Source organism: Pristiophorus japonicus, chromosome 13 (assembly GCF_044704955.1).
Source record: "Pristiophorus japonicus isolate sPriJap1 chromosome 13, sPriJap1.hap1, whole genome shotgun sequence".
Lineage (NCBI taxonomy): Eukaryota > Metazoa > Chordata > Chondrichthyes > Pristiophoridae > Pristiophorus > Pristiophorus japonicus.
The window spans coordinates 74632650-74645080 of NC_091989.1; the positions used below are offsets into that span (position 1 = coordinate 74632650).

The window sequence follows — 12431 nt, forward strand, 5'->3', positions numbered from 1 at the left end:
CTCCAGTTTCGTGACTGTGCATCACTCATTACTCAAATAGCCCGATGTCTGGTCGATGGCTGTAGTGTAATAGAAACGGTACCATCGTGCTTATGTTACTGGCCAAGCAATCCAGAGACCTCGACTAATGAAACCAAGGACAAGGGTTCAAATCCCACCACGGCAGCTGAGCAATTAAAATAAATCTGGAATAAAAAGCTAGTATCAGTTCAGTAATAATAACTTTTATTTATATAGAGCCTTTAACGTAATAAAATGTCCCAAGGTGCTTCACAACAATTTTACAACCATTTAGATATTGACCATTGAGAGAAAGCGTGAGAAAGAAGTGTGAAACAAGGTTAAAGGCTCGGGTCCGAAGCGGCAGCCAAAATGCGCTCGCAGATGGACACAGGCGGAAAAACTAAAACAAAAAGAAAGTCAAATTACATTGTAAATACAATAAGGAGTATACAATAGTAAAATCAGTATAATAAAGATTAATTATAATTAAACAAAATTAAATAATATATACCATAATTCTAAATTAAGTTAAAATTAGAAAATCAGCAATTGAAGCAAAATAAATCGGTTATTAGCTTTCTTTAAAATTAATCCTCTGTCCAGTGATTCAATTAATATTGACGAAGCAATAACTTCCTCCATCCTTCTGATGTCATAATTGTATTACTTTTTATTTCTCATTTTGTCCCCTTGACAGGTTTGTTGAGGCTCCAGGCTCGAGCTGCCTCCCGCTGCTCCAGGCCCGAGCTGCCTCCCGCTGCTCCAGGCTCGAGCTGCCTCCCGCTGCTCCAGGCTCGAGCTGCCTCCCGCTGTTCCAGGCTCGAGCTGCCTCTGTTGCTAAGGAGCAGCTTTTTAATGGTGACCATGTAATTACCGAATTGTTGTAAAAACCCATCTGGTTCACCAATGTCAAGGAAATCTGCCATCCTTACCTGGTTTAGCCTATATTTGACTCCAGACCCACAGCAATGTGGCACTGTCTTAACTGTCACTCAGTTATCAAGAAGGCGGCTCACCATCACCTTCTCACTGGCAATTAGAGATGGGCAATAAATGCCAGTGACGTGAATTATTTTTTTTTAATTCTGTAGATTTACAAAGCAGCACCGTGCCAGTATTGTACTGAAGTCATGTGAGCAGGTTAGCCCCATACTGGGGTGGATGCATTCAGTTCTTTTGAGGAGTTAATGGTTGCGATTACTATTTAAGGAGAATAAAAACATTACAAAAGGTACCATCTTTAGAAAGTCTTAACCAATGTTTTACAAGTGCAGCGCTTCTTAAAAGTTGCATGACTTTTGCTCCACTATTAGGAAGACCAGCATCAGAAAGAGCTATGTCTACTCCGCAGGAGGCTGGAGGAACTGGAGACCAATCAGAAGCAGCAGTTGCAAGAGCTTGGCGCGCTTGATTAATCCAATGTTCACGGAGGTGTGGCAATGAAGTTTTTGAGACTTCAGAAATCTTTGCGAGTCAAGCAGAGCAGAATGAATCCTGTCATTAATTTGGTGCTAGCTATTTATTGCAGAGTTTGACGATGAAACTCTATGGGTTGAACAATGTGTATAAAGCAGGTTTACGTGACTCAGCGCAGTATCAAGTTTTTACAAATAACTTCCTGTGCCTTGAAAAATGTTCTGGTTTGAGCCTATGGACAGTGCAGTATGTTGATTGAACTATACACTATAAAATGATACCTCACACAGTGTACACCGATCTTTCTCCCCCACCTCCACCCCATGCACAACACTTCACCGAGGAGCCATTCTGCCCTCTTTTTGATGACCTCTGCACTTGTAGAAGTTCTAGAAATACAAAAGATGGAGCACTGACTACATATTGTGAAGTCTGTTATATGCTATTGAAAACCTCAGTTTTGAATTAATAATATAAAAGCTCTGAAAATATACTTGATAACTGGAATATTATGGGTATTCCCCTATACTTCCAGCTCTTCTACTTCCTCAATCCCTGCTCCATACCCAGCCCAGAGGCCAGCTAGACAACTTGCTCCCAACTTTCTAGCATCCTGTAATCAGACACTAGGGTGCAAGAATGGTGCCATTTTTCCATAGCAGATTTTGGAAGCACAAAGGGTAGTGGGTATCTGAAACTCTGTCCCCTCAAAAGGCTGCAGCTGCTGGGTGTGAATTGGAGCATTTTAGACTGCGATCCACAGAATTTTGTTGGGTAAGGGTATCGAGGGATATGGGACAAAGATGGGTAAATATAGTTGAGGTACAGATCAGCCATGATCTCATTGACTGACTAGAGGGGCTGAATGGCCTTCTTCTGTTCCTGTATGTGGTTTTTCACAGAAATACCGCTCTTTCCAGAGGAAGATGGGGTGATGTCACCCTTCACCAGAACAGCCGAACTGTTCCACCCAAAATATCTTATCTACTTCAGAACAAAGCTTGCGTTTCCTCAATTCAGTTTCCTTTTTACCAGCCTTACTGAATGCATTTTGTTGGTTTTCTGCTCTGCTTAATCTGACCGGGAGGTTAAAATAAAACTTTAAAATTACAATTGGAAGAACAAAGGAAGAAGATTCAAAAGCTGAATGTCGATGAGATATTTGTAAAGCTCCCAAGTGTAAAATGATGGGAGTTAGATGGGTGTTAGATGGGTGGAGGGGAGCTAAGAGGAATGAATAAAGCTGACATTTTAACTAGAATAAAGCTTGTTAACTCCTAGACTTGTTTAAGTTCCCCAAGTCAAAATGACAGCATGTTGCAGATTGGTGGTGAAGCCCCTTGTGCACTCCATGAAGCCACAGCAGGCAGCAGCAGGCTTCCTGTACTGTGACAGGAAACCAAGGCTTGCCAGTCACAGCTCAAACCCCCAGCACCGGGCAAGAAAACATCTCACATTTATTTCATCTTTCTGCATAAAGTGTGTACTTTCATCATAAACGGGTAGAATGGAATTTTTACAGAAGGGCAAATAAAGCATTACTGTAAAATGCACTGTCGGTGTAAGTGCAGGGATGGACGTTCTCTCCCTGACTGGTGATGAGTAACTGTTCTGGATGCATTTGAAAAATAAACTTTCAGATGCTTTGTTCAGCTTTATTTTTCTATACAGAATGTTGTGCTGTCTGTAAGTTGCAACATTAACAAAGCCTCAAGCACTCACCCACTGGCCTGTGTTTAATGTGTGTTGGCACACAGCATTGAAGGCCCTTGCTGAGGATAGCAGCCACAGTGCTTTTTAAGACCTTACACTTTATTATACGTAATTCCAAATTTGTATAAAATATATCTAATTTATTATAAACTTGTCAAAATATTTTTACATGTTTGCTCATGATTTTATTTTTGTCTGGTTTTTGTAAAAAAAACTGATTATTTCTTTGTTTTTGAACAATTCAGTTGTTTCATTCTTTAGTGACTGAGCACAGTGACTGTTTTATTGATCACCGATATCCCAATGCTTGTCAAATATACACTTTGCATGTTTCCTATTGTGTGTTTGTGTGAGTATAACTGGAATCGATCATCACAAAGGTACAGAGTGGGTCTGGGCACGTGGTCACGACCCATTATAGAACTCTAAGACGAGCTGCAGTCCAGATATCGGGCCAGAGGTGGGCAGATGAAACGTTATAAAGACATGCTAAAAGACCACTGTACAATCTGTGAATATTAACCCCGCTCTGTGGGAAGATACAGCCACCGATAGATCATGACGGCAGCAGGTCTGCCCGATCAGTTTGAATGAATTTGAGGCTGATAGATTTAGTTGCCAAGCAGCGGCTCTCAGGATAACTCACCTCCCTGCCTCCCTCACGTTCCAGAGCGACACATGTAGTGGGCAGGACCTTCAATCAGCTCGTACACAGCAACAGACTTCTCCGTCGTCATATAATCCATCAAATAAAATTCACCTATTTACTTGATACGCACTGACTAATCATTCTAAATTGCAATTTAGAACATACACACTGGGCTGGATTTTTGATTTTCTGCCACCCCTGTTATTGCTGACCAACCCTCCCCGGGCACTAAGCACTTCCAGCGGCCTGCCGGGACATTCGGTGCTGGTTTCGAGGGAGCGCAGAGCATTACCGCCTGGAAGAGGCAAGCTGGTGTGCAACGCCCCTGGTTGCGACACCAGCTCGATATTTTTGGCTACCGCCCAACCCGTAAAGCACTTGTGAAACTGGGTGTTCCCAGTTGTAGCGGCCGCAGAGAGGTAAGTATGATTGGGTTTTTGTTGTGGTGGCTCGAGTTATGTATTGGGAATGTTTTTGATCGGTTTTTAAAATGTTATTTTTTCACGGAAGCCTCAAGGCCGGCTGTTTTTGTTTGTAGGTGTAAGTGCAGGGATGGACGTTCTCTCCCTGACTGGTGATGAGTAACTGTTCTGGATGCATTTGAAAAATAAACTTTCAGATGCTTTGTTCAGCTTTATTTTTCTATACAGAATGTTGAGTTATCTGTAAGTTGCGGCATTAATTATTTTCAGTTGCTCAGCCGGCCTAGTGCCCTAAAAGAGATGTGAAACGCCTCCCTTAGCACTCCGCCCCACACTCCGGGGCCCAGCTGGTGAATTTTGCTGCTGGAGACGCAAACCATTTCCAGACACACAATTTACTGCTCTGCCCGGGTTAACGCCGCTGAATTTCCACTCCAATGAAAGTTGTAGGGCATCCACCGCCTGGATCTTGCTCCATTAAAATGTTTTTGCGTTGATAATAAAGGTGATTTAGTGTAGGTTTCTCGTTGGACTCCTTCACTAGGTAGATGCATCGGTTCTGCTCACAAGACCTAGGATCTGTGTTGTTGCGGGGAATTATTTGATTTATTGGGTAATAAAATTATTTTCAAATGCCTTGATGTTGTGAGCCACGTGAAGTAAAAATTCACTTTGCAAGGCATTGCACCACTCTTGTGGACCAATGGTTTTGGCCTCAAGGCCAAATCATTGTTACTTCCTATCTGAGACACTTCAGGTGTCACTCTTGTGATATCGAGGCTCTGCCTGTCTTCTCAGGTGGACGTAAACGGTCCCATGAAATGATTCAAAGTCGAACAGGGGAGTCTGGCCAATATTTATTCCTCAATCAACATCACTAAGACCGCTTATTAGCTCATTATAACATTGCTGTTTGTGAAAGTTTGCTGTGCAAATTGACTGCTGCTTTTCTCAACATTACAACACTTCAAACATTATTCATTGACTGAAGCGCTTTGGTACATAGTGAATGGTGCAATAGAAATCCAGTTTCATGGAGAGATCTAATTGTGGCTCCTCCCACTGCAGAAACATCGCAGCAATGATGCACAGAGACTAAGCTGGAACTTAATGACTCATTTCTGACTCGCAGAGTAACTCTAGGTTCTCTTAGGAGAGTGTAATGACTCAAGGGTCTTGCTCCTGTAAATGGCCTCAGGTGTAAACCTGATCCAACTTTATTCACGCGCAAAATACCACGTGACATGGTACCCGCGCTTATATACCAGTGACCGCGCACAGCCCGATGACCTCCGACAGTGGTGCAGTCTGGTGACCCCAAGCATCAATACATAACAACATCCCCCTTTCAAGATCTTAATATCAGTCTCTTTACAAATTACGATGGTCTGGGACTTTCCTCTCACGAGTTGATCGTCTCAGTTCAACTTTAGTTCTAGGCAAGCGTTCTGCTTCAGTTGTGACTGAAGGCTGAGTAACCAATCTGATGGGAGTGGTAATGACCACAGCAGAGACTGATGGTCCAGGTTCAGTAATGACAGCAAAGTCCTCTGATGAATGAACATTGGTTGGTTGGTCACTGACCGCATCTTCCTCAAACAGTTCCAGTTCATCCATGTGCTGCAGTTTTATCTGATCAACATGTTTCCTGCATGTTTGCCCATTCTTGAGCACAACAATAAACACTCTGTTACCCTCCTTGGCTGTAACAGTACCGGGATCCACCTTGACCATAGTTCAGTACATAAACCGGAACGTTGACAGAGATGTCATGTGACACCGCAGCACGATCATGATACAATTGCTGACTGACGTCTGTTTTCAACATGATCATTCAGATCAGGATCAACAAGAGAAAGCTTGGTGTTTAGATTTTTCTTCATCAGTAATTCAGCAGGGGAACTACAGTAAGTGTATGAGGTCTTGTCCTGTAACTAAGCAATATACATAACAACCGTCTCTGCAGTGAGCCCTGAGTTACACGTTTCATACTTTGCTTGATTGTTTGAACAGCATGCTCTGCTTGACCATTAGAAGCAGGGTTGAATGGAGCTGATCTCACATGTCTGATGCCATTGAGTTTCATGAACTCCTGGAACTCAAGACTTGTGAAGCAAGATCCGTTGTCGCTCACGTCAGGCAAACCATGAGAAGCAAACATGACACGAAGGCTCTCAATAGTAGCTGTAGATGTATTGGATGACATAATAATACACTTTATCCACTTTGAATATGCATCCACCACAACAAAAAACATCTTTCCCATGAAAGGGCTCGCAAAATCGCTGTGGATCCTTGACCATGGTTTAGATGGCCATGACCAAAGACTCAGCGGAGATTCCGCTGGTACTTAGCTGCGTGCAAGTATTGCACTGATGCACGCATGATTCCAGATCAGAGTCAATTCCAGGCCACCATACATGAGACCTAGCGATGGACTTCATCATGACAATACCAGGATGAGTGCTATGTAGTTCACGTACAAATGTTTCTCGACCTTTCTTAGGCATAACAACACGATTACCCCACAGTAAACAATCTGACTGAATGGATAGTTCATCTTTGCGACGGTTGTAAGGTTTGGTCTCATCTCACATTTCCATAGGTATTACAGATCAATTGCCACTGAGGACACAATGTTTCACAACTGATAAAATAGGATCATGGCTGGTCCAGATCCTCATTTGTTGAGCAGTGACAGGAGTTCCTTCACTTTAAAAAGCATCCATTACTAACAGTAGATCTGCAGGTTGAGGCATCTCCATATCAGGTGTGGGCAAAGGCAGACGACTCAGTGCATCGGCACAATTCTCAGTGCCCGGTCTATGACGAATAACGTAATCATAGGCAGACAATGTCAACGCCCACCTCTGCATACGGGATGATGCATTGGTATTAATATCTTTGTTTTTCAAAAAAAAATGCAATGAGCGACTTGTGATCCATTTCGAGCTCAAAACGATGACCAAGCAGGTACTGATGCATCTTTTTGACCCCATACACACAGGCCAAAGCTTCTTTTTCTACCATGCTGTAAGCTCTTTCCGTCTTTGACAAACTTCTTGAAGCATACGCAGCAGGTTGTAGCTTACCCGACTCATTTGCTTGTTGGAGTACACAGCCAACAACCCATGATGAAGCATCACAGGCCAATACAAGACGCTTACATGGATCATAATGAACAAGCAACCATACACTTCCTCCTCGGGTTGCGTATCTGGGCCAGCACTGGACTGGTCATCATCAACAATGTGATGAGCGGCAGTATGCTTGCTCAATTGTAGGCACATTCTCTGAAGATGCCCCACTCTCGAACAGCCATTACAGGAGTATTGTTTAAACCGATACTGATGAGGCTGATGAATGCCCCCACAACGCCAACAGGGTGATATCAGATTTGTACCAGTTGGCAGACTCTGAGCAGCTACAGGTTTCACATAAGCAGTCGAGTAGGCCCTGCCATAAGCAGCTCTGCCAGACGATGACACAATCTTGTTTACAGTACTTGCCGTGGAGCTCCAACTCTTCAATGATATCTGCCTCAAATTATCATCAGTCGTCATGCATGCCTGGGCAATTGCGATGGCCTTTTTCAAATCCAGCTTTTCTTCGGCTAATAACTTCCGAAGAATGGTTGATGCCTATCACAAAGAAATCTCACAACATGTCTTCCAACATGTTCCCGAACTTACACGGCTCAGCAAGACATCGCAGGTCGGCGACGAACCCTGACACATCCTGGCCCTCAGCACGAACATGCGTGTAGAAGCGATAGTGTGAGAAGATGATCCCCTCTTTTGGCTTAAAATCGTCACACACCAAAGCACACAAATCCTAGTCCTCTTTGTCCGTTAGACGTAAAGGCGAGAAAAGGTTCTTCATGAGGCCGTAAATTTTCGGACCACAAATGGTGAGGATAACCACCCTGCACCTAACTGCATTAGCCTCTCCCTCCATTTTGTTGGCCACAAAATACTGATCCAAGCAGTCGATAAAATCTGCCCAATCCTCGCCCTCCACGAATCGCTCTAGAATTCCAATAGTGCCCTTTGTACATGCGAAGGTTCTTAAGTTACCTGAAGTCCTGTTACTGTAAACAGCCTCAGGTGTAAACCTGATCCGCGCTCAAAGTACCCGCGTGACATGGTATCCGCGCTTCTATACCAGTGACCGCGCACACGCGAGTACAGCCGATGACCTCCGACAGTGGCACCCCCTGGTGTCTGGTGACCACAAGCATCAATACATAACAGACAGTACCATGGAAGAGCGAAAATCCAGTATTAGATATGTTGGTGCCTGTGGGCAGTCCAATATTTTGCCGTTTATTTCCTGGAAGTACCGTTCTTGGCACTAATCAGTACAGTGAGGAACTTGCATTTATACAACGCCTCACACAGGGCCTCAGGACATCCCAAAGCGCTTTACAGCCATGGGATATTTCAGAAATACAGTCACTGTGGCAGCCAATTTGCACTCAAACAAATAGAAATGTGATAATGACCACCTGTTTCAGTGATGTGGGTTGACGGATAAATAATGGCCAGGACATGGGAAGACTGGGCCTCCCTGGGTTTAATGACTCATCCGTCTGACATCACCTCCGACAGTGCAGCAATTCCTCAGTACTGCACTCGTGTGTCAGCCTCTGGAGTGGGATTTGAACCCACAACCTTCCAACTCCGAGGTGAGAGTGCTGCTCACTGAGCCATTGCTATTAAGCCAGTATCATACTGATACTATTTCAGCTGTAAAATGATTCGTTTATTTAGATTACATCAATAGTTATATAAGGCTGCACCGTGCATAACCCAACTTACAAGAACTCTGACAAAAGGCTGACAATTGCACAAAACCTTCCATTATTGGGGAGGTAAGGTAACTTGCAACTACTCACACCTGTCTCAATAAGCCAAGTTCCACAACAATGCAAATAAATGTGACAGCGAAAAAGGGACCAGGTGGAGGCCAGAAGGAGAAACCGCTAACGCTTTATTTTAGTGAAAACAAAATGAACCAGGTTGCCTACACTTTTTGGAAGACAGCGTTGGCAACAGAAGATCATGAACCAGGGCAGTGAAACCAGTAACAGGAAACTTCACCCAAACCACACAGGGTGGTCAGAGAATCAATAGCCCCACAAGTGATGGAATACATGGGCGTCAATGCCCAGAAATGGAAAGGATGTCAGAGGTATGAGATATGATGGCAGAGTGGCACCTCACCTGGGGCTCTGGCACCCATAGGCACATTGACTCCGGGGGAGGGGGGGGGGGCATTGACCGGTGGACGGGTGGGGTGCACTCAGAGGGGTATTGACGGGGGGGGGGCACTGCACCCAGAGGGGTATTGACGGGGGGAGGGGCACTGCACCCAGAGGGGTATTGACAGGGGGGGGGGGGAGCACTGCACCCAGAGGGGTATTGACGGGGGGAGGGGCACTGCACCCAGAGGGGTATTGATGGGGGGGGGGGCACTGCACCCAGAGGGGTATTGACAGGGGGGGGGAGCACTGCACCCAGAGGGGTATTGACGGGGGGAGGGGCACTGCACCCAGAGGGGTATTGATGGGGGGGGGGCACTGCACCCAGAGGGGTATTGACAGGGGGGGGGAGCACTGCACCCAGAGGGGTATTGACGGGGGGAGGGGCACTGCACCCAGAGGGGTATTGACGGGGGGAGGAGCACTGCACCCAGAGGGGTATTGACGGGGGGAGGGGCACTGCACCCAGAGGGGTATTGACCGGGGTGGGGGGAGCACTGCACCCAGAGGGGTATTGACGGGGGGAGCACTGCACCCAGAGGGGTATTGACCGGGGGGGGGGGGGAGCACTGCACCCAGAGGGGTATTGACGGGGGGAGGGGCACTGCACCCAGAGGGGTATTGACCGGGGGGGGGGGGAGCACTGCACCCAGAGGGGTATTGACGGGGGGAGGGGCACTGCACCCAGAGGGGTATTGACCGGGGGGGGGGGAGCACTGCACCCAGAGGGGCTCTAAGTTGACTGGGTAAGTTATGATTATGAAATGAAATTAATGCTTAATAAGCAGCTATATCTGTGCCATGATGTGCGATTGATCCGAATTGTCAGACCGGGATATTTAATTGACATCGATCGCACTGTGCACCAAAGGTCACCTGCTGTTCTGTTATTGTGATGATTAAGACAGGTTTGTGGCTCTTGTAGTTAGTAAAATTAGAATATTATAAAGGTGAGAATGTAACAGGAAATGCAAACATCACCAGTTCTACTGAACATAATTAACACTTGTGCAAAAACGCATGTTAGCTAAAATAGAGGTCATGGTTCTTAAATGTAACGAATACAGTTTCTTTGCTGTATGAAAGTAATAAAGTCACATTAGATCTGTTCAAGTTAGGCAGAGAATACTCGTGTGAAATATGTACGTTGTGACTTTACAGAATCAAACACATATATATTATTTATAGTAAATCATTTTAGTAAACATGACAGAAAATGTACAAGGCTTCGAAATGTTAAAGTGGGAATCTCCCCAGCTGCAGAGAATGCTGATTTAGGGGAAACTTGTTCTTGTTATTTCTGATTAAACCGTGCGTACCAACATCAGACAATCGACAGCTTGAGCTAAGTGACGCTGCCCCAGTGGAAGCCCTGCTCTCGCCAACGGTGCTGCCAGTGAGGGAATTCAGACAAGGGGCCTTCGTCCTGGGGGCTGGCCTCGCTGGAAGCGGTCGGTTTTTCATCAGCTCTCGGAGACACCGGCGCCGGCAAATGGGAACTCTTCCAGCCATGCCCTTCACAGTTATCTCTTACTCAGTATTTATCCCAAAGTGTTTGTTCACTCCCATCCACACTTCGATTTTCCATTCAAGTATTCCCTTATTTTTGAAACACCTTCATTCATGTCTTGCATACCGTCATTCTCCAGTTTACTGTTCAACTGTAAAGGAAATGCAAGAGTGACAGATTGTTTGTGGTTGAGGACAAGCTGGCTCTTTGCCAGATTACATAGAATGTACAACAACAACTTGTATTTATATAGCATCTTTAATGTAGTGAAACGTCCCAAGGCACTTCACAGGAGTGTTGTGAGATAAAACAATTTAACACCGAGCCGCATAAGTAGAAATTAGTGCAGGTGATCAAAAGCTTGGTCAAAGAGGTAGGTTTTAAGGAGCGTCTTGAGGGAGGAAAGAGAGATAGAGAGGCGGAGAGGTTTAGGGAGGGAGTTCCAGAGCTTGGGGCCCAGGCAACAGAAGGCACGGCCACCAATGGTTGAGCAATTATAATCAGGGATGCTCAGGAGGGCAGAATTAGAGGAGTGCAGGCATCTTGGGGAGTTGAGGGGCTGGAGGAGATTACAGAGATAGGGAGGGGCGAGGGATTTGTAAACAAGGATGAGAATTTTGAAATCACAGCGCTGCTTAACCGGCAGCCAATGTAGGTCAGCGAGCACAGGGTGAGTGAGACTTGGTGCGAGTTAGGATACGAGCAGCTGAGTTTTGGATCACCTCCAGTTTACGTGGGGTAGAATGTGGGAGGCCAGCCAGGAGTGCGTTGGAATAGTCAAGTCTAGAGGTAACAAAAGCATGGATGAGGGCTTCAGCAATGGATGAGCTGAGGCAAGAGTGGAGATGGACATAGTTATGCTGTGGATATGTGGTCGAAAGCTCATTTCAGGGTCAAATATGACACTAAGGTTGCGAACAGTCTGGTTCAGCCTCAGATAGAAGTTGGGGAGAGGGATGGAGTCAGTGGCTAGGGAATGGAGTTTGTGGCAGGGACCGAAAATAATGGCTTTGGTCTTCTCAATATTCAATTGGAGAAAATTTCTGCTCATCCAGAACTGGATGTTGGACAAGCAGTCTGACAATTTAGAGACCGTGGAGGGGTCGCGAGAAGTGGTGGTGAGATAGAGCTGGGTGTCATCAGTGTACATGTGGAAACTGACGCTGTGTTTCGGATGATGTCACCAAGGGGCAACATGTAGATGAGAAATAGGAGGGGCCAAGGATTGATCCCTAGGGGACACCAGAGGTAATGGTGTAGGGGTGGGAAGAGAAGCCATTGCAGGAGATTCTCTGGCTACGATTAGATCGATAAGAATGGAACCAGGCGAGTGCAGTCCCACCCAGGTGGACGATGGTGGAGAGGCGTTGGAGGAGGATGGAGTGGTCAACCGTGTCAAAGGCTGCAGACAAATCGAGAAGGACAAGGAGGGATAGTTTACCATGGTCACAGTCA

The 12431-nt window shown here is 45.6% G+C and overlaps 2 protein-coding genes across 2 annotated transcripts in view; one reads left to right on the plus strand and one right to left on the minus strand.

Annotated features, from left to right (window-relative positions):
• Positions 1–3295, plus strand: part of LOC139278119 (centrosomal protein of 83 kDa-like) — a 42091-nt gene extending 38796 nt beyond the window's left edge. The window contains exon 14 of the mRNA XM_070896775.1: positions 1317–3295. Within this exon, the coding sequence (XP_070752876.1) occupies positions 1317–1418 (102 nt within the window). The 3' untranslated portion in view covers positions 1419–3295. The remainder of the gene's footprint in view (positions 1–1316) is intronic.
• Positions 3296–10185: 6890 nt separating this feature from the next.
• Positions 10186–12431, minus strand: part of plxnc1 (plexin C1) — a 270507-nt gene continuing 268261 nt past the window's right edge. Inside the window, exon 34 of the mRNA XM_070896776.1 lies at positions 10186–11127. Coding sequence (XP_070752877.1) covers positions 11026–11127 — 102 coding nt within the window. The 3' untranslated portion in view covers positions 10186–11025. The remainder of the gene's footprint in view (positions 11128–12431) is intronic.